This window comes from Triticum dicoccoides, chromosome 2B (genome assembly GCF_002162155.2).
Source record: "Triticum dicoccoides isolate Atlit2015 ecotype Zavitan chromosome 2B, WEW_v2.0, whole genome shotgun sequence".
In the NCBI taxonomy this organism is placed as follows: Eukaryota; Viridiplantae; Streptophyta; class Magnoliopsida; order Poales; family Poaceae; genus Triticum; species Triticum dicoccoides.
The window spans coordinates 789,129,150-789,151,731 of NC_041383.1; the positions used below are offsets into that span (position 1 = coordinate 789,129,150).

Below are 22,582 nucleotides of genomic sequence, written 5' to 3' on the forward strand. Positions count from 1 at the left end.
CGCTTTTTTTTTCTTGCTGTCTTTTGATTTAGGTTAATTAGTTAGTTAGTTAGTTGATTTTAGGTTAGTTAGGTTTTAGTTGATTAGATTTTAGTTGATTTTAGGTTAATTAGATTTTAGTTGATTTTAGGTAAGTTAGATTTTAGGTTAATTAGATTTTAGTTGATTTTAGGTTAGTTAGGTTAGTTAGTACATAGTCATAAAAATGAGATTTAGGTTAATTAGATTTTAGTTGATTTTAGGTTAGTAGATTTTAGTTGATTTTAGGTTAGTTAGGTTAGTTCGGTTAGTTGCTAGGTTAGTTAGGTTAGTTTGTAGGTTTGTTCTTGGAAAAAATTATTAGGAGAAGAAAAGAAGAAGAAGAAGAGGAGGAGGAGGAGGAGGGGGAGGAGGATGAGGAGGAGGAGTAGGAGAAAAGAAGAAGAAGAAGAAGAAGAAGAAGAAGAAGAAGAAGAAGAAGAAGAGGAAGAAGAAGAAGATCGCCGGTCCCCGACACCACTGACACCCCGACCCCCGACACGACACCCCAAGACCGCCTCGACACCCAGACAAGACACCACCGACACCCCGACCAACAACACCCCGAGACCCCGACACGGCACCCCTGACCCCGACACGGCACCTCCCGAAAAAGGTGCTCTATTATTTGTGAATTATGAGTTAGGTCAAGTATTCAATTATTATTATGTACATATATATTATTAATTAGTTTATGTTATTATGTATTCAATTTTTTATTTTCTTCATGATGATGATACACACTTAATTTTTTTATTATGTTTATGTTGTACAGATTTCATTTACTCTTTGTCATTATGCAGGTGTTGACGGATGGTGGGCTTGGGTCGAGAGCGGTCCGAGCCTCCTTCCTCGGCGCGTGGGAGGGGTGAGTTATTGCACCCCAGAACCTTCGGAGAGCGCTGATAGATAGCATGCAGACACCCCCAGCTCCTTCGGTGGGCGCTTCTTCTTTGGCCGAGAGAGGAGGTCGGGGGAAGAAAAGGGGTGCAGGTAGAGGTGGACGTGGCGCTGGGAGAGGTAGGAAGGTTGTTGTGCCTTCCTCGCCGCCACCCCCTGCTGATTCTCCGGACCACCGGAGTGCTCCGTCTCAGGTGGACCCGTCTGACCTGGACCTGTGTCAGACTCCGGTCCACGAACCTCGGGTCGCCGAGCCTCTGGTCGCCGAGCCTCGGGTCCCAGAGTCTTCCTCCCAGGAGACTCGGGTCCCAGAGTCTTCGTCCCACGTGACTCCGGAGACTAGGGGCCATGCTGATGGTGTCGAGGAGACCTTATCTGAGGATAGCTACAGCGAGGGCGAGCTGGTTGAGGATGGTAAGAAGGTCTACCAGTGTGGTGGTACTAAGCTACCGTCTGTGCCGACGACCCGCGACCAGAGGTGGTTGATTCAGCCTAACGGGGAGAAGTAAGTGAATTTACTCTTTTTTAACCTTTTGCATTCATGTTTGTTTAATTTAATATCTAATGTGTTGGCCTTGTCGTACTGCAGGGGTTGGATACACGCAAATGGTGTCCGCAGGCCCAACCAGGTCCTTGGTACTATTTGTCGGCACAACTTCCCGGGGTGGGTCACGTTGCCCGGTGAGGGTGAGCTTCCATAGCTAGCACTGACCTGGGAGCTATACGAGGCTGCCTCAACCCCGCCGTGGGAGATGGTCGACGGTGTCGTGTGCGAGACGGTGGCCGACATTGTGAGATGGCGGTTTTGGGAAATTTCTCCTTTACAGAATTAAAAATCAACAGTACCTAGTGATTGTACTAATGATCAGTGTTGTCTTGTTTGATTGCAGACCTTCTACAGGTGTCTTGAAGAACACGAGGCATACGCGGCTATGGTTCTCGAAGCCGAGTGCAAGCGCCTACTTCAGAACTTACGGCACGAGGCTCGGGTGCTGGCTGTCCGAGACTACTATGCCTCGACTAACATCGGGAGGCAGAAGAAGAAGTGTCGCGTCAAGTATCTGAGTAAGGAAAAGTACATGAAGGTAATTACCTATTCTTAAGGCCTTGTACTAGTTTCCTTGATTTGATTCGTAGGCGTAGCTCTGAAATTTCTCTTTGTCTAACTTAGGTGCCCCGAGATGGTGTGCGGATAAGATAGAGTGTTGGGAGAGGTTGGTGGATGAGTGGTGCTCTCCCCAATGGCTAGCCATCCACAACAAGGATAGGGACAAGCGTGCCCAGATGCAAGGTGTGTCGCACCATCAAGAAAGCTCCAACCTATTTGAGTACGAGGATCACTGGGTATGTGGTTCGATCCCTTAATGATTCATGCAATTTCATTCTTCATGCTAGCTTCAGCCCTTTAATTACTAATTTACCATGTTCCTCTCTTTCAGGCGCGACACAACAAGGAGGTGCCGCCGCTGTACGACCACTATGCCATGGCCCATAGTGCCCCGTTCAAGAAGGCCAAGGCATTCTCGGAGGATGACCTCGATCATCCAGAGAGCTTCACCTACATCTCCTCCCACGACAAGCTTGTTAGGTACAGAGACTTGGGGAAGAATATGAAAGGTGAGGACTTCAACCCGAGCAAGAGTCCTTTAGATCCTGAGCTCGTGATGCTACCTAGTGATGGGAGGAGACATGGCTTAGCCATTAGGTATGGACTGATACGTTGTACTAGAAGCCTCACGGAGATCAAGAAGCGTCAGACGAGGTCTCTTCCCGATATGAGGCCTCGACCACGGCCAATGGAGCTCGCTATCGAGGCCAGGGCCTAGGAGCTTGTGGCGGAGGCAACCAGGCAGGCGGCAGAGAGGGTGAGGGAGATGGAGGAGAGGACGGCTAATCTGTTGGAGGCGGAGAGGAACCGGAACGACGCTGGTCACCGGGCCCTATATGAGATCCTCGTGGTAAGTTTCTCCTGCATACTAGCCAAATCATGCACGTAATGTTCGTTTCATTACTAACTAATATGACTGGCTCATGAAAACAAAATGTGCAGTCCGTGTGCGAGAAAACCGGCCAGACCCCTCCACTGATGCCCCAGATTGCTATAGCAGACACGGTGAGTTTCATTTGAATGGTCATTAGTTACTATTATTCATATTTTAGTTGCATCATGCTAACTAAACATTGCAAATGATCTTTCATGCAGTACGCCTCCCAAAAAGGATCGGCCGATCCTTCTCCGTCTCGCGGTGGCGCAACCCCGACCGGTCCTTCACCTCCCAAATTATGGTAAGTTTTCCCAAGTGTTTTTCTTAACAAATGCTTTGTTAGCTAGGAAATGGCATAACAACCTAGGATAGCTCAATAATGATCTATAGCTAGCTTAGCTAGTTCATTTATGACATAATTAGCTCACTTAGGTAAAAAAAATGGCATAACAACCTAGGATAGCTCAATAATGATCTATAATTAGCTTAGCTACTTCATTTATGACATAATTAGCGCACTTAGGTAAAAATTGGCATAATAACCTTGGTTTAGCTCCAAAATGACATATACTTAGCTTATTTTCCTCAAAAATGACATAATAACCTTACTTAGCTCCGAACTGACATACTTTACCTAGGATAGCTATAAAATGACCTATGCTTAGCCTTTTTCCTCCTAAATGACTTAATATGCTTAGTTAGCTGAAAAATGTCATTACTACCTAGGATAGCTAAATAATGATCTATACTTAGCTTACCTAGTTCATTTATGACATAATTAGCTTATTTAGGTAAAAAAATGGCATAATAACCATGGTTTAGCTCCAAACTATCATATAATTAGTTTATTTTCCTCCAAAATGATAAAATAACCTTACCTACCTCCAAAATGATCGGTTTTAACTAGCATAGCTCTAAAATGACTTACAATTATCATTTTGTCCTGCAAAATGAATAAATATGATTAGTTAACTCAAAAATGGCATAACTACCTAGGTTAGCTCCAAAATGACCTGTTTACCTAGCTTAGCTCTAAAATGACCTACACACTTAGCATTTTTACCTACCTTAGCTAAAAAATGGCATTTTTACCTGCCTTAGTTAGAATAAGAAGAATTTCTTCTTCTTCTCCTTCTTTTTCTTCTAGCTAGTCTTCTTCTTCTTCTAACTTTCATCTTTCCTAATTTGCAGATTTGCTTGAGATGAGGAAGCTAGCATTGATGGAAACTTGTTGCAAACTTTTACTTGTGCTTGTGCTTCCTTTTTATTTATGAAAACTTGTTGCAAACTTGTTGGATATGTATGTATGGAAATGTTGTTGGAAACCATTGTATGTTGTTGGAAACTTGTATATGTTCATGTTGTTGGAAACTTGTATATGTTGTTGGAAACTTATTGTTGGTATGATTGTTGAAATAATTTTGAAATGTATACACACACACACACACACACACATAAACACTATTCTGATCACGGGATCAGAATAATATTCTGATCACAATATGAACTTCCCGAGTAACGCGTCTGACCTTCCCCCAATACTAGGTTGAACTTCAGCTAAAATGTGTCCAAATGGGGCTTGCGATATACCGTTGGAAAGTTATGGACACCAATATCATGACCCAAGTTAAATTTTTGGCAAAATGTAAGCGGATTAAGAGCAACTTTGAAAACCGTTTTTCTTCACACAAAAACGTGAAACGTATTTTCGATCGCATTTCTAAACCGTTTATCGGAATGAGGTAAATAATATGCCATTGGAAAGCTGCTGCAAAATCGCTCCTTCGACATGTTGAAAGTTTTCTCTAATTCCCAATGTATAAAGAGTAATTTGGAAAATCGTAAAAATTCGCAAACCGAACAACCGAGTTCGTATTTTCAATGTAATTTCTAAACAACTAATACAATTGAGGCAAATAATATTGCGTTGGAAAGCTTGTGAAAATGCGCTACTTTTTCATGTTAAAAGTTTTTTCCTAATTTGGAACGGTTTTAAAAGTAATTCAGAAAATGGTACAAGTTCCACCGAGTTCGTATTTTCCAGCTAACTTTTTAACCATAAGTCTGAATGTAACAAATGATACGGCGTTGGAAATCTTGAGGAAATGCGAAACTTTTTCGTATATATTGTTTCTCCCAATTCCTATGGTTTTAAGTCAAATTTGAAAATGGCTAAAAACATATTTTTGGCATAATTTGTACAAACTTTATCGGAATGGGGGCAAATAATATACCGCTGAAAAGCTACGGAAAATGCGAAACTTTTTCATGTTGATGGTTTTCTGTGATTTCTAGCCGTTTTCAAGTAATTGTGAAAATGGCGAGATCATTCGTTCTGCCTTTATCGCGAAACTGATTCTTCGAAAATGCACCACGCGAAGAACCTGAACTTCTCGGCACGTGTACTTGAACTTCACTCTATTTTTCACGTGTTTTTTTGGCTCGCAGCTCTCCAACCACTCACCGAAATTGAGCAAGTGATATACCGATGGGAAGCTGTTGTAAACACGCAACTTTCCCGTGTTGATCATTTTTTCATACTCGCGACGATTTTAAAGTTTTTCATCCGAAATTCATTCAGTGTAGTAATTGAACTTATTGTTGTTTTCATGTTGAACTTCTTGCTGTTTTCACTCTGACGTATTTTTAATAACGAGGAAAATCTGAGTTTTCTATAATCATCGAACTTCTCCATCTTTTTAATATGGTCTTCTTGGTTTTATTTCTTAATATTTTTTTATGAATAAAAATATTTAAAGACACCAAAACAACATTTTTGTGTGTGTTCTTGCATTGGCTTGCACATCAAACCGTGTCATCTTTAGAAATTGAACTTCTCCTTTTCTTTTAATTTTCTTTCAACATTGTTTAGCATGTCAAACCACATCATCTTTAGAAATTGAATTTCTCCTTTCTTTTTGTTTTCTTTCAACATTGGGTTGCATGCCGAACCGCTTCATCTTTATAAATTGAACTTCTCATTTTCTTTTTGTTTTCTTTCAACATTGGTTTACACGTTGAACCGCGTCATCTTTAGAGATTGAACTTCTCCCTTTTTGTTTTCTTGCATGTTTTACCTTGCATGTTCAAATTTATTTTGAGCTTGTTGAGATAACACACTTGATCTTCTCGAACACAACATTTTAATCTTCGCAAAGCATAAATTAAAGCCAAACTTTTGACCTACACAGCATGTATAATTTTCTCCACTTTTTCAAGAATAAGCGTTGAATCGCCCCGTTAGTTTGACTTGAACTTCTGCTGCACATGAATAAGCTGCTGTAAACACACAACTTTCTCGTGTGGATCATTTTTTCATACTCGCGACGGTTTTAAAAGTTTTTCATCTGAAATTCATTCAGTGTAGTAGTTGAACTTCCTGCTGTTTTCATGTTGAACTTCTATGACGTATTTTTGTTTGTAATTTTCTCACACCGTGTAGTAGGTGAACTTCTCGCAGTTATCTACCTGAACTTCTCTTTGGTTACGTGAAAACTTTGAACTTCTCCATTATTTTAATTTCAACTTCTAGGTTTTTATCGCTGAACTTCCGAACGGGGTGGGCTTATTCTTTGGGCCATTTTGCCTTATTTTTGTTTTGGATTAACATTTCGTTAACTATTTATAACATGTATTTTTTAAATATGAAAAACCCCTATGATAGACCTACTCGGAGCACACATACGTGCCGTAGACACGCATGTGGGCACCCACAAGAATAGCACACACTCAAGACGCACACACCCAAGACTCATGCTCCGCCGGAGGGCGTCATGAACTTATATGGCTCTTCTGGTTGAACTTCAAGGTTTTTCTTACATCTTTTTGTTGTTATCTTTCTGGTTTTTCGTATATGATTTTCTCGTCGACTATATGCAAAATGGGTGCCCACATATTAAAATTATGCAAAAGCAAACTTTCATTCATGTTCCTAAATGACATACCTTAATTTATCCAATCTTTCTTTGCTAACATCATTACTTTTTCTTCATGGCATCCCCCAAACGACGCCGCCCCATCCGCCGCCGCTACAAGCAACCCTGGGATTGCGACGACCTCGGCCATGAGATGTGGTGCTAGAAGTTAGTTTATTTTTTTCTCAATGAGGCATTCCTTTCTTGTTGTGTGTTTGGTTTGTGAATTTTTGCTACTACTGTCAGGGAATAGAACAGCCTCTGAACTTCCAGTTTTATAATTAACAAAGAACTTCTCCGCCATTTTAATTTGAACTTCTATTTTCTAAAACAAGTGTTCATTTTTTGCCTTTTCTCATATATTTTTACTGCTCACTTTAGTTACTTGATGTTTTACAATGGAACATTTTTGTAAAACCCTGGATTCACAAGGTTCACTTGTCAATTGATATTTTTCATGTGTTCAACTCTCTTTTATTGGACACCCAAAGTGTTTTGTTTTTTCGAAAGCGATTGTTTTTTGTTTTATCTTTTTTGCATTTTCTAGTTGAATTGCTCAAGTTTGTTCCATGGATTTTGTCGCATTTTCCCTAGTGATCTCCTGTTTTTTCTATTTGAACTTCTGTACATGCCATCAAGTGAAATCAGCAAAATGATTTCACATGCTTGGCCGCTAAGAAGCACATACCCTGCTACTTAGTAGAACAAGTGTACTGGATTGCATATATCCAAAGGAAAAAAATCTTTTTTGCAAGTCATTGAAAAATGTAAAAGTTAAAGCAGCAACAGCAACACAGAGTGTGTAGCAGCCAGTGGCACACAAGCACAAACACCTTGTGGGCACAAGACGGCACACACTACTTCTCATTCTATAATTACTGAAGGTTACCAATACAAATGTCTGAACTTCGACAACCATCAACTAATTTTGCCCAATTGAAAATGCTTCTTTTACACAAATTGTTGTAGCGCACTCACGCACATAGCACGCATGCACACATCCATGGCAGAGAAAGTCGAAGGGGAAAAGAATAAGAGTAGGAGTTTATTGAAAAATTCTTGTTCCTTGCGTCACGCGTTTTTTCAGTAACGAAACAGCCTGCATGGTCCTTTGCCACCAGACAATAGCATTACCTGAACTTTAACCCCCAGCCAATTCAAACTGCTGCCCCCTCGGCACCACGCCTAGCATGCCGGACAGACGCACGCCACACCCTGTCGTCGTCGGCGTTGCGTGCTTGTTGGGGCGACACTGTTGCATGTCACGCTCCATCTACAGCTTCAACGGCTGAAATGGAAGTTGTGGGGGAAGCAAACGAAGCACCATAAGAAATTGAGATCGCGGTCTAAGAAACTGACACCATGGTGTATCAAAACATGTTATTTTGTTATTTTCCAAAGCATCCGTGTTTGTAAAGTCTGGCACTGATCCAGGGAGATGCATCATCACACAAAATATATACAGAACTGAATACTTGGGAAAACAAATTGAAGTATCTGCAGGGAGAACTCAACTTGAACCGGTAACACTGCAGGGTTCATCCCTTTTCATATAATTTCACACGGATGCAGAATATACTGATCAAAATGTGTTTTTTTAGTACGCACATGAGACTATAAGCTTCAGATGATGGAATGTTGGTCACGGAAATTTTCTAATAATCTATGAAGAAGCTAAGAAATGAAAAACAGGGGGAAAACACTCTGAATGTACTAAACAAATACTGCACATCCTGAACCTTAATCCACATTCATTCTGGACTTCACCAATACCCTGCAAAATTGCATGAGTTGGTTTCTCATCGTGGCATGGGAGCAGGACATGCCCGCAGTTCTACTACTCCATGAGACAGAGTTCAATCATCTAAGAGGGGAGTTGGAAGCAACAGGAGGAGGAAGGTCAACACATGTTTGGAGAGAAGGTCACCTGTGGACATGAACATGGCAGATGGACGACGGGGGAGATGTGGTGTGCTGCTGTGGACGGAACCAAGCGGAGGCAGGGATTCCGCCTTGGGGCGGCGTCTCTGTCGCTGCTCCTAGTCTCCACCAAGCGAACACCGAGGACGGGTGCTTGCGGGGGTGGCCGTCTGGCCTGGTTGGCTCGCACGGGGAAGACGGCGGGGCTTGATTAAGCGGGGCCGTGGGAGGAGGCCAACGGGGCGGCACCGGGAAGCCAGGAGGTGGAGGCACGCGGTGGTCCAGCCAGGAGGTGGAGTCACGACGGCGCGTCTGTTGGGGAGGGAGGTGAGGGCGGCGGTGCGTTAGTTGAACCGCCCAAGGTGGCGGCGGCGAACTTCCAGGTTGCTGCAGAGGATTCGGGGCGTACGGTGCTCGGGGGACTTCAGTGGCGAGCTCCTGCTGCATGGCTGCTGTCCATGATGGCCGGCGGGTACCTGCAGGAGAACAGAGAGAGAGAGGGTGTGAGGGAGAAGGAAGGAGAAGAAGAAAGGAAGGGAAGGTGCGCGGGAGGCCCCCTGTGGCTGCCGATCGAGGAGCACGAGGGCTTGGCATCCCCTCGTGCGGGCGCGGAGGCGGACAGGTGAGGAGCAGAGGCAGGCAGCGCGGCGGCCGGATCCAAGACCGGTGGTGCCGGGGCGGCCGGATCCAAGACCGGTGGCGCCGGGGCGGCCTAACCCGCGGGTCGGTGGCGGCGCGGCGGCCTGATCTTGAGGCAGGGCGCGGGGGGAGGGGGCGGATCGAGGGCGGGGCGGTGAGTTCGTCTCAAGAGGAGGAATCGGGGGAGAGCGAGATACGGGAGGGAGGCGTGGGACTGGTGGGCATTTTCTGGAATCTCGGGAACACCTAATCGGGCCTATATAGGCCTGACGTGAACCAAATAGTTATTCCAATCCCAGCATCAAAATAGTGTTGTTCTATATGTGTGTGTGTGTGAAATTCTGTTAAATTGAATGAATTTAGGAAAAAACAGAAAAAAAAAACAGGGGCTATATAGCCACTTTGCCATCTGCTGGCTGACGGCAAAGGTCTTTGCCATCTGCTAGCAGACGGCAAAGCTGCCACGTGACAGCTACCTGTATAATCTGGGGTGTACTGGGCTGGCCTATTTAGCAGATTTGTCGTCAGCTAGCAGACGGAAAAGACCTTTGCATCTTTGTCGTCCGCTGGCTGACGGCAATGATGCAAAGGCCTTTGCTGTCTGGCTGACGGCAATGATGCAAAGGCCTTTGCTGTCTGCCAGCTGACGGCAAAGCACGCCGTTAACCACTTAGCGGACCTGAACTGTCACGTGTGTCGTCTAGGCTCTTTGCCGTCTGTCAGCAGACGGCAAAGGCGTTTGCATCTTTGCCGTCCGTCAGCAGATAGCAAAGAGGCTTTTGCCGTAACCTATTCAGCCAGACCTGTTGCCGTCTGCTGGCTGACGGCAAAGATCTTTGCCGTCAGCCTAGCATGCCTTTGCCATCAGCCATGGCTGAAGGCAAAGTGCCTGATTCCTGTGGTGGTAGCTGAAACTGTGAAATAAGATTAGAAAAAAGAAAATGCCATAAGCAATAGGAAACCAGGTGTTGATGTTGGCGCTAACGGAACCTGAATCCCGCGAAATTGGTGCTGACCACGGTTTGGGAAATGTTCGACACTAAATTTGCTAAAAGCTCCGTGTCGATAGTAGCCAGTAGGCACCAATCGTACCTTTTTTTAAAGCCCCATAGCATAGAACAATTGTTCAATTTGGGCTTTGAGCCGCCTCGACAGGTTGTTTAAACATTTTATTGAGATATAAACACATTTCAATACACTAACATTAGTGACACCAGATGATCGACAAGACGGTGGTGAACGACATCAAGCAAAATTCTGCGGCGGAGTATGCTATCATACAAGAAATCATAGACCTATCTAGGGGGTTTGCGGATTGTAATATCGTTCATGAGTTTAGGAGCTTGAATTTTGAGGCTCACAATCTCACTAGGCATTCTTTAACTCTCGGGTTTGGTCGCCATGTTTGGTTAGGCTAACCTGGAAAACTTCAATTTTTATCTGTAAACATTATGGAGGTTGAATAAAAGCTTAGAAAGAGTGTCTAAAAAAAGCAGACGATCGTCCGCAACAACAAGAAAGGGCAAATGATTATCATTAATACTTAACAACATTTCCTTAAATAGTATCATCGAAAGGGAAAGGCAATTCCCCATGAGCTCTACTAATAGAGAGAACTCCTAAAACAATATATTGTACTATCAATAGGAAAGCTTTAAGTCACAGTAATGCAACTATGGAATGTTTATGGCGAGTATGGCCTGCGCTGTGAGATGTGTTGATGCTGGGAGAACCTCCGGGCTCAATGACCAGTGGGTCATGCATGCTATCATTCAAGATGTGTTGAAGCTTGTCAGCAAATTTGACTTAGCTCAGCGTATGCGTGATGTTTTCATTCCTGTTGGCGTAGTGTAAGCAACAATTTGTGCTCGAAATGTTGTCTCGTCAATTCGGCGTATGAAGGCAATGGCGATGTTGCCAAGGTGAGAGGTGAGAGCAGGTTGGGGCGACAACCACTGAAAAGGTTCCATTTGCAGTTCGGTGGCGTTGGCGGCAGCTCGAGTTGTTGTCCTCATGGAGGACAATCAGCGTGTGGGAACGGCTCTGGCGAGCGTCCTCTCGTGCCATGCTTGAACAAGACATCCCCACATCTGAAGCACAACGTATTCTTGCCGTCGTCAAACCAGGTGCTCGTCGAGGTGACCCACCGATCGTCGTCGGTGTAGAAGCTGTACTCAGATCCCAGCATAGCTTGTTGTCGTCGTACTCGACCCACTGGTTCTCCGGTGGCAAGTGACATAACCCATAACCGGAGTTTCGAGCGAGAGCCCACCATATGCATGGCAAGCAGGAGAAGCAGAACAGCTTGTGCTCCTTGGTGGAAGGGCAAAACGCCAAGGCCAAGTGATGGTAGGCGGTTTGCTCGCCCCAGAGCTGCAAGGCAGGCGCCTTAGTGCATCTCCAGCCGTTGGCCCCCCAGGACACATAGAAATCGCCCCCTGGGGGCGAGCCGGCGATACACTCGCGCTGGGGGTGGTTTTGCGCCCAGTCGTCGCCCCCAGCTCGCCCCCAGGCGCCGAAATTGGCCCACTTTGCAGCCCAATTTTGGCGAATAAACGGCCCATATGGGCGAGAATAGGCCCATATTCGGCATGGTTTCGCCGTGTCTCGGCGTTCAATTATCAACACAATTATTCCTTATCACATATTTCATCACAGAAAAATCAAATACTTCAACAAAATACTACAACAACAAATAGTTCAATACAAATTATATAGTTCAACAAATAAAAACTCGTATTTCATCATGCGGCGTCCCCCTTGAGCTTCCATAGGTGCTCAATCAGATCTTTTTGCAGTTGATGATGCACCTGTGGGTCTCGGATCTCCTGACGCATACTGAGATAGGCAGTCCAAGTTGCCGGTAGCTGGTGATCAACTTTGGCTAGAGGACCCTGCCTGTAGTATGGTTCAGTGTCAAACACTGGGTCTTCTTGCTCGCTCTCGATGATCATGTTGTGCAAGATGACACAGCAAGTCATGATATCCCACATTTGATCTTTCGACCAAGTCTGAGCGGGGTACCGAACAACAGCGAATCGAGATTGGAGCACACCAAATGCCCGCTCGACATCCTTCCTGCAAGCCTCCTGAACCTTCGCAAACTAGGCGTTCTTGCCTCCTGCCACAGGGTTTGAGATCGTCTTTACAAATGTCGACCATCTCGGATAGATGCCGTCAGCTAGATAGTACCCCTTGTTGTATTGGTGCTCATTGATCTCGAAGTTCACCGGAGGAGAATGACCCTCAATGAGCTTGGCAAAAACAGGAGAGCACTGCAACACGTTGATGTCATTGTGAGTTCCTGGCATACCAAAGAAGGAGTGCCAAATCCAGAGGTCCTGTGTGGCTACCGCCTCAAGCACCACACTGCAACCGCCAACCGCCTTTGTACATCCCCTGCCAACCAAATGGGCAGTTCTTCCATTGCCAATGCGTGCAGTCGATGCTTCCAAGCATCCCAGGAAATCCTCTTGCTGCATTCTGGGCTAGGATCCGAGCAGTGTCTTCCGCATTGGGTGTTCTCAAGTATTGCGGCCCAAACACTGCCACCACTGCCCGACAGAACTTGTAGAAACACTCTATGCTGGTGGACTCGGCCATGCGCCCATAGTCGTCGAGTGAATCACTGGGAGCCCCATATGCAAGCATCCTCATCGCTGTCGTGCACTTCTGGATGGAGGTGAATCCAAGAGCGCCAGTTCAATCCATCTTGCACTTGAAGTAGTTGTCGAACTCCCGGATGGAATTCACAATCCTGAGGAAGAGCTTTCGGCTCATCCGATAACGGCGCCGAAATGTTCTCTCGCCATGAAGTGGAGCATCGGCGAAGTAGTCGGAGTAGAGCATGCAGTAGCCTTGCAGACGATGCCGGTTCTTTGCTTTCACCCGCCCCGGCGCCGAGCCACCTCGACGCGGCTTTTCATTGATCGCCAGCAGCTGGGCGAGGGCGGCGAGCACCATCAGATGCTCTTCTTCCTGGAGTCGGCCGCGGCTTCCTCCTCCAGCAGCGCGGCGAGCTCTTCCTCCTCATCCGAGTCCATCGCCGAGACAGTCAAAACGCCGAACACCTTGCGCGCGGTGGGCGTGTACCCGCCGTTAAACCGCGGCCGGAAACGGCGGCCGGAAACGCCCAGCTGCTGCGGGAGGGACTGCCGCGGCGAAGCGCTGCTATTTTCCGGCGGGGAATGGCTATCTAGCGGAGTAGGCCGGCGGCCGTCGCCGGGATATAGCTAGTGGTGGCCGAGGGGCGGGGGGGTGCGAGGCGAGTCGGGGGAAGAAAACCTTGACTTTTCCCCTGTCGGTGTGGGCCAGGCGTGCTTTTCCCTGGCGCCGGAGCCCCCAACGGCTCCCCAGCGCGCCGGGTTCGGGTTGGGTCTGCCGGCGCTATTTTCGGCCCAAGCCGGCGAAAATCGGGCTCCTGGGGGCGCGACTGGGCCGTTTTTTCGGCGCCGGCGCGAAAAAAACGCCTGGAGAGGCCTTCCTGGGGGCGCGGCCTGGAGATGCCCTTAGGAAGCGTTGCCGTCTCGCCGGTGACAGGGTTGCCGATGAACGCCGGCGCATCGGGGACGGTGTCGAGGGTGAAGCAGAGGAGGCCGTTGCACACGTTGGAGAGGCTGTAGCCGCTGGGTATGGCGACGCGGTGGGGCATGGGCGTGGGCTTGGACGAGGAGACCAGGAGAAACCGGCCTCGTCGTCGGGCCTGTGCCGTGCTCGCGGGTCTCCGTGACGAGCAAGGCCTCCGGCGCGGCGGGGACGTGGTCGGCCTCAGCGTGGAGTCTGCGGAAATTAAGTGGGGTCGGCCATGACGCACGCGCCATAGCCTGGAGACAATGCGGCAGTATACACACGATATACTAGCGCCCGATGCGTGAACGATCCTACATGGCAGCTTCACAGCGAGCATGCAAAGAGGAGCTTTAGACGCGAAGGCACAACAAAGTTTCAAACTAGTGACCCTGGACCTGGAGGCATGCAAGGACCTGTCCTGCACGCCCAAGCTTTCAAACCCCTTGTTCGTCGTCGACGATGTTATGGAGGCGGGCTGTGGTGTGGCGGCTGGCGGGGAGAAGGATAAGGTCTCTCTTCATAAACTGCCTACAATTTTCTTAGATCTCAATCACAACTAAGCATTTCAGTCAACATCCAACCATTCTCATCCCAAGGTTTTCATATAGTATAACCTAGTTACAGACTAATAGTTGCACACCAGAAAAGAGAGTAAGTTCAGCCTTCTGCAACAACAACAAAAAAGTAAGTTCAGCCTTAGTAATGTGCAACATCAAGTAAAAATGTTCAGACAACCAAAAATTACTAGTAGCTCCTTTCTGTAAAGAAAGAAGCTAATTCGTTTGATCTGTGCCGTGATGGTCCCTGCTTGCTCTTCTCCTGTGCAACTGTTTGTTGAAAGACATAAAAAACAGTTGTCATGTGCAGCTGTCGCTGAATGACCGATCCGCGGTGCAGTTTCTTTCTTTTCTTTTGGTGGGCAAACACATTATTACTTGCCAACAGAGTAGCGCATTGTCGATTTTGTTGTGGTCTCAACCGTTTGTTTCGAGAGCATGGATATTCACTCAAAGTTTTAGGTGTTGAGCTGAGTTGTCAGGCTATATATAATGGATGTGCTTCTTTCTGAATTATTTGCTCTCTTCGTAAACTGAGCAATCCTCTACCTCAACGTACAGACAAGAGAGCAAGACTGAACTTGATGTACTATGTACTACTATTAGGCTATGTGATGAGATTAATGCGATTTAGTTTGTTATATACTCTTTAGTTATTAGGTTATTATGTGTTGTCATTTAATTTGCTAGTGTCAATGAGATAAGATACTTTACAGTTATGCTAAGTTGGCATTGTGATTCCGTTTGCTACAATATTAAGTTAACTTTATAGTCGCCACAGCATACTCAACAAGTGTTATAAAGTTATCAAGGAATTGTGTCGCCACTGAAACATTTGGTTTAACGTCAATACCTTGTCATGGCCTGTTGTAGCTGCCACCTCCTCCCTGCTGGTTATAACCGGCGCCACCGCCGTCGCGCGATCCACCAGAGTTACTTCGCGGTTTGCAACGGTAGCCCTTGGGTGGACCACGGCCACCACGAGCAGCGGCATTAGCGGACAATTTGAAGTTGCCATCAGCACCCTAGAATAGTCCGACCCTCCGATCGAAGCTGGACATGAGGGCGAAGAGATGGTAGAGGGAGAGGGGCTCGGTGCGGATGTCGAGGGCGGAGAAACAAAAGTGAAACCGTACACATGCCCGTCGTCGGATGGGGAAAGGGATATAAGTGCCTCTTAGGCTTTTGCATAATCCCCTTTTCATGTTTTTTTTTGCATATTCCCCTTTCCCCATCTGATGGGAACGATTTCACTGTCCATCTCAGTGGAAGAGTACACAACCTGCGAGAAGTTCCCCCATGCCCTTCCTAAGAATACTGGTTTCCCCTCACCCTTGATGGTGCAATTCTTGAAGGAGAAACTGCTCTCACTGTTGATACGGCTCTCGCTGGCCCGGCCCTCTTGTGCCACTTCCATGTCGGTGATATCCTTGTTATTAGAGATGATACTACAGTCTTCATACAACGATCATGCAGACCCGAAGATGAAGTCAACACTTCCCTTGATTGTAGAGGCCTTGAAGTAGTGGAGCCCCTCATGGTCATACAAGGCTCTCTGGCCGGCCTCGATGGTGCAGTTATAGAAAATTGCCTTTGTGCCCATGACATGCAACGCAGTGGCCTGCACTTGTTTGCCACCCTCTTGGCAGGAAGTGCATCATTCTTGATGATAATACCATAGGCAATGAAATAGTCGGACTCACTCTATGGTAACAGTGCTACTACCACTGGAGCTGACGAGCATGCCATCCTTGGCCTTGGTCATAGTGTGACGAAGGGCTTATCTTTTCCAATGAACACCTTCTCACGAACACTGTTTCGAGGGAAAAGCTTTTTCGGATGGAGGGAGTATATGCTTAGCCTAAAGCCCGGAACAGTGTTCCGTGAGAAGGTGTTCATTGGAAAAGGAAGCCCTTCGTCATCCATTTGAGGGACAAACTTTTTCGGACGGAGGGAGTATCTAGCACTAACTTGGTGCTAGATACATCCATTTGAGGAGTATCATTTAATGTTATCATCGGGGATGTTGGAAATGCACTCACTGATGTTCTTGTACAAGCCATCTTCACCACCAAAGATAGTGTCTGGGTCAATGATATTACCGAGCCTTGAGGCTTCTGCTATGGAGAGATTGGCGTCAAGTGTCAATGTGGCTACACTACTCTTAGTCTCTTGCAATGCCACCCGTTGATCAAAACCGTCTTGTCGCAACAGCACTGGAAACAACACAAGTATGAGCAGCCCCATGAACAACGAGAGTTTCTTCATCGCCATGATTGATGCGATATGCAAGGTTTGCTTTCTCCTCGTTGTGGCTAACGATTTACTAAGTTGGGCTATATATAGTTCACATTGGGAGGTAATGAGAGGATGAGCAAAGAACAAGCAGAGGGAGTGGTCTTGAATCAATTCTCCTTCCGAGGTAGGTGCATGACCCTTAGTTTTATGGACGATCTGCATTGCCTTTACCAGACCATCGACCAGATGGCACATGTATTTCTTTGTCCTTTTGTTCCATCGAACAACTGAGATACATATTTACAATGTAAAATTAATGCATCCCTTCGTGTTGCATGACAAACAGTCTGAGTTACATGCGACATTTTCAGGGACAAGTATCTAGATTGATCGGTGAAAACTGAGACACATAAGAGTTGTGTCAGATTTTCACCGACAAAGATATTATGAAGGATATGTGCACCATGGTAGTCCTCGGTTAATATATTTTTACGAGTCATAGATTAGTTAGCATGTACATTAAATAATATTGACATTAAACACAATTCATACTACACATGAGTAGCATGACCAAATTCGAATGTCGGTGGAATGGCTAGAAGATATAATGTACATACAATAGATAAAGTTAGATAGAAGAAGCCATAATTAAGGAGCACCTTATAATGACTTGGTTAACAGTTATCTTAAGGCCCCTCTGAACAAATAGTGCAAAAATGTGACATTCAGTTTGACTTGGTTGCCGCCGATCTCGCCCACGATGAACTACAACTAGAACAACGGGAAGAGGTGCGGCATGGCTGGAGCGAGCGAGTGCGGCGGCCCGGAGAAGTACCAGCTGGTCTGGGACGTACGGCATCCACCTCACAGAGGCTGCCTACCAATTATTATCATCGTGTGCTAGCTATAATACTGACTTGTCTTTCTAGTCGCCACATCTATCATACTGTGTTATAAAGTTATCAAGGAATTGCGTCGCTACAAAATCATATTTCCTTCGTATCCAATTTGTTTGGCACAAAATTAATCTTAACCTGAAAAAAACCAATGCCAGTATGGTATAGCGAAATAGTAGTTCACAAATGGGAAGTGAAGCAATAAAGATTAACCCAATAAACAACTCCATAGCCTACATCTGAATTTGTTATATTTATTTCAAATAGGATATGTCGAATTCAAAACTACATGGGCACAACAATGATGGTCAACACACCGTCTCTCTTCTTCTAAGGAGTCAAAGGAAGATCATTGTACACTGCATAATGTTAAAATGAACGAGCAAAGCTAGCTACATATGACACTTGCAGAGGTTGCGTTGAGAATTTATATAGACTGATGAACCCACAAGCTATACATACATTTCTTGCTGGATGAACCTTTTCATCTGATCTTAGAAGTGCAGTTTTCAGTGCCAACTATGATGAAGTGCTGACACTGACAAGCTTCTCCCGTAGTTTTTCCAAGCGGGCCTGGACAAAGGAGTGTCAGAAACTCAGAATAGAAAGTCCGCAGCGCTAAATCACGCGAGTGCAATTGGAACCATGAAATGCCAAAACTACAGCGCATTTTTCAACACTAACCTTGAAAGACTTGGACCGACGAATAGATGGGTCAAGATCCAAGGCACGTGCATATGCATCCTCTGCGGAGTGGTACTCTCCCATTGCAAACAGCGCGTCCCCTCGCAACAAGTGACACTGCATATATATTGCCCACAAGACTTGATGCTTCAGAGGCAGGAAGGTTACATGCAGCTTTTATCAAGAAAGGCAAGCACCAAATTTTAAGTGTGTATAATTGTCCAATAAACGGCCATAAAAGAGAACAACTACATGGACACATTACACATTCAGAGCCAAGCTATGCACAAGGATATTTTCGCAACAGTCTGCAAGACTAAGAGAAAAAAGACAAGATACTTGGGCAGTTCAAAAGCATTAAATCTGCGATGTCTCAAAGCTTCAAATGGAGCTTACTGGCCTAGGTCCATGATTACAATTGTGTTATCAGGAACACATTTATCAGTACATAGTGCAGCCTCGCAAATGTATGTGTGAGATTACACTGCCTTTGATATCGACATGATCTCACGGTGCACATATAAGTTAATCATCAGATTCATCTCGTAATCACCACTCTCGATTTTGTAATTCATGGGCTCACGGTCAGGCATACTAAATGGTTTTTTCAGTTCACTTTACTGTCATATGCACCCTCCCTGGCTTTCCCCAACCTGAACTTGCTAGTTAACGCAAAGCTACCGGCACAAGTTTCTGACAGAAAATGGCCACTCTGAGCCATCCAATTCATAAACAACACACATAGCTAACTAAGGATGTAGTATCATGATTCCTGAACAAGCAAAAGAGCTCAATTTACAAGTGATACCTGAGGAAATTTGGGAGCTATCCTTATCGCCTCCTCGGCATCCGCGAGCGCGCCGGCGGTATCCCCAACCACTATTCTCGCCTTACACCTGCAGAATTGCGGCCAAACCATCACAAGCCAAGCTCATCAGAGTTCACATTTACACTGTCAGACGCTAGCTAGTTCTCCAACCAAATTCGGCACAACAAAGCAGACCTGCCTCCGTAGGCCAGATGCAGCCCACCAGGAGCATCCATTGCGATGCTCTACAGCCAGCACAAACAAGCCATGGTCATTTCTCAATCAGAATAGCATGCAGCTCTGTCCCATGGCATTATTCTGAAGAAAAAGGAGACAGACAGCAGAGCACGCACGCACGCACGCACCTCGGTGAAGAGGGCCTCCGCCTGGGCGGCTCTCCCGTCGGCGAGGGTGGCCTCGGCCTTCTCCCGTAGGGCGAGCGCGGCGAGCCCCGCGGCCGCGTCGAACTCGGCGGCGCCGAGGAGGTGCTCCAGGAGCCGCGCGGCGCGGGCCGCCGTGCCCACGTGGGCGAACACGGCGTTGCCGCGGCCCGGGACGGAGGCGCCGACGTTGGGCCCGGCCCCGCAGCGGCCCAGGCACCCGCAGGAAGCCACGTCGACGCGCGGCGGGGGCGGCGAGAGCCCCTCGAGCGCCGCGAGCACCTCGCGCCCGCCCTGCCGCGCGCACGTGCGGTTCGTGCAGACCCGTATCTCCACCGCCCCCGCCGCGGCGCGCGGCGGCGCGTGCCCTCGCCGGCGCGGCGGGCGCGGCGGCCGGGAGGCGCAGGCTGCTCCCGCCACGGCCATCGCCGTCGCCATGTGAGTAGTAGAATGATGGAACGGCTTGGACAGTGAACGAGGCTCGCAAATAAATAAATAAATAAATATAGGGTTGTATTTGCAATTTTGCATGCGTCGACGTGGCGCTGGGCCCGGCCGCTCGCGTCGAAGCGGTGGGCGCTTTTGCGAAAAACACCCTCCCGTCCACGCCATCGCACGGGCATAAACAACTCGGGACTCTCTCCACGCCGCCGTCTCCTCCTCCGACGACGACTCCGACGATCCCTCTCCGGCCCGCGGCGCCACGGGAGCCCGACATTCCTCGCAAGGTGCACCTTTACTCGCATTCGTCTCGGCTCTCGTCCGAGTTTCTGCTCTCTATTTCACTTCCGCGGGACGGAGTGTGGTGACCGGAAGCGAGCGGCGGCGATTCCCCCGGGTGCTCATAATCTGCCAGCGATTCGGTGGCCTCTTCTTTGCCCGTGCGCTTCTCGGCCCGACGACCGCCTCCGCAGGCCACGCGGTGCCGCGTTTGGGATCACGCCCTCTAGCTGTTTGATGAAACGCCTCTCCGATCACTGCTTAACTATGTGGCTGCCGTGCTCGTATGATGCTGTTGTAAAAAGTCATCAGACTGTAGAGTTCTTATCCTAAGAGAGCCTTGGTGTTTGCAGCGTCATGTTGGCGGCGCGTGTTAACCTCAAGGGCTGGCAGCAGGCGGCTGTTGCAGTTGGTTCCGCGTTCGGGGCCTTGCTTGATCCGAAGAGAGCTGATCTGATAGCCGCGCTTGGGGAGACCACCGGGAAGCCAGCGTTCGAGCGGGTGCTCCAGCGCATGAAGAACAGCGCCGAAGGCAGGGTAAGCCCACACTATATATACCCTCTCTTATCAATATCGAGTGTGCTGTTATGTTTGGACATTTGTTGCTGTCTTAGACCATCATTTTAGAGCCTTTGCTACTAGCATGTTTTGTACTAGATTTCTATAGGAATGGTTGCTCGATTATTGAAACACCGTAATTTGTCATGTCAAAACTGAGAATGGTTGCCAACTGCTGATTCACCCATGCTATTGTTGTAGAATATATTTTCCCTGTTTATGTCGTTTGTTTCAGAGAGAGGACATAATCCACAGAAGATTGAATATGAACACAGGGTTATATGAGGCACTTGTTCTAGATTGATTCCTTTTGTTGCTGTGCTGTTCACTGGATTCTGTTTACCATTTGTTCTAGATACTTTCTAAACAACTTGAATATCCATTGTTATTACTGTCTGAGGCAACTGCACACTGTCTTTTACCAGTTTGATGCAATTTGCATATACATGGCAAACTGAAGATACAGCTCTATCCCTCTGTCTATGGACTTCCTTCATGTCTAAAATAGCTTGTTGTACATTGGTTCGTTGTAGAATATGTACTTTTCCTGTTAGTATGTGGTTTGTTTCGGACAGTGGACATAATCTGCAAAGGATTTGATAGAAATACAGGGTTCATATGAAGCATTTGTTGTACATTGGTTCCTTTTACTTTTATTGCTATACTGTTCATTCTTCTTTGGATTAAATTTCCAAATTATGTTCCTATTTAGCTGGAGTCTAAGCTTCTTAGCTTGAATATCCATTGTTACTGTTATCTGAGGCACACTGTCTTTTACCAGTTCGATGCAATTTGTATATACATGGCAAACTGAAGATACAGTTATATCCATTTGTCTGTGGACTTCTTTCCAGTCTAACTAAAATAGCATGTTCCTACAGGAAATTCTTTTGGAGCGTCCTCGGGTTATATCCACTCGGGTTTCACACGCCTGGGACATGCCTGAGAACACGTTCGGTGCTGCCTATGCTCAGTTCATGGGGTCAAGGAACTTCTCACCAGACGACCGCCCACCAGTTCGCTTCATGGAGACCGACGACCTCGCCTTCGTCGCGACCCGTGCCCGTGAGGTGCACGACTTCTGGCACGTGCTGTTCGGCCTCCCGACCAACCTGATCGGCGAGACTGCTCTCAAGGTGATCGAGTTCGAGCAGATCTTCCTCCCGATGTGCATGCTCTCTGTCGTCGGGGGCTCCGCGAGGTTCAGCGAGAAGCAGAGGAGGCTGTTCTTCCAGCACTATTTCCCGTGGGCGACCAAGGCAGGTGTCAAGGCTACTGATCTGATGTCCGTGTACTATGAGAAGCACTTCCATGAGGATCTGGAGGAGGTGCGGAGGAACTGGGGGATCGTGCCGTGCCCGGATCCCAAGGCGACGAGCAGTGCTTAGACTTTAGGCCAGTGCATTTTTGCATAAAAACTTATGTATCTTGGTTTTTCAGCCTTGCTCGTTGTCAGTTTCTCTTTGTGAGAATGATACCATGAATTGTGCTGCCGATATGTTAACAGGTAAATAGGGTATGGTAGCTGTTGGATGTTGCTTCGTAAGGTAATATGCAATGTTGACCACAAACTACTTATATGATATATCTTCTCGGTTTGCTCGAACAGACTTATACTATTCTACTCCCTTCGTTCCCAAATATAAGTCTTTCTAAAGATTCCAATAAGTGACTATATACAGAGTAAAATGAGTGAATCTACACTCTAAAATGTGTCTACATACATTTATATGTTGTAGTCCATTTGAAATGTCTAAAAAGACTTATATTTAGGAACGGAGGGAGTATATTGTAAT

General features: G+C 46.7%; 2 protein-coding genes and 1 long non-coding RNA gene across 3 annotated transcripts; 1 reads left to right on the forward strand and 2 right to left on the reverse strand.

Annotated features, from left to right (window-relative positions):
• Positions 1-7,667: 7,667 nt before the first annotated feature.
• On the reverse strand, positions 7,668-9,428 carry LOC119368823. The gene is made up of 2 exons (XR_005176743.1): positions 8,745-9,428; positions 7,668-8,105 (listed from the first exon to the last, which is right to left on the reverse strand). It is a non-coding gene; the product is annotated as an uncharacterized LOC119368823 (long non-coding RNA).
• An 8,442-nt stretch (positions 9,429-17,870) lies between these two features.
• LOC119366332 (small glutamine-rich tetratricopeptide repeat-containing protein 2-like) lies at positions 17,871-19,967 on the reverse strand. The gene is made up of 5 exons (XM_037632056.1): positions 19,494-19,967; positions 19,324-19,373; positions 19,129-19,216; positions 18,321-18,437; positions 17,871-18,209 (listed from the first exon to the last, which is right to left on the reverse strand). The coding sequence occupies exons 1-5, from the start codon at positions 19,944-19,946 to the stop codon at positions 18,156-18,158; spliced, it is 762 nt and encodes a 253-aa protein (XP_037487953.1). The 5' UTR covers positions 19,947-19,967; the 3' UTR covers positions 17,871-18,155.
• A 128-nt stretch (positions 19,968-20,095) lies between these two features.
• Positions 20,096-22,394, forward strand: LOC119366333 (ubiquinone biosynthesis protein COQ4 homolog, mitochondrial-like). Its single transcript, XM_037632057.1, has 3 exons — positions 20,096-20,236; positions 20,582-20,765; positions 21,668-22,394. The coding sequence occupies exons 2-3, from the start codon at positions 20,586-20,588 to the stop codon at positions 22,172-22,174; spliced, it is 687 nt and encodes a 228-aa protein (XP_037487954.1). The 5' UTR covers positions 20,096-20,236; positions 20,582-20,585; the 3' UTR covers positions 22,175-22,394.
• Positions 22,395-22,582: the final 188 nt, after the last annotated feature.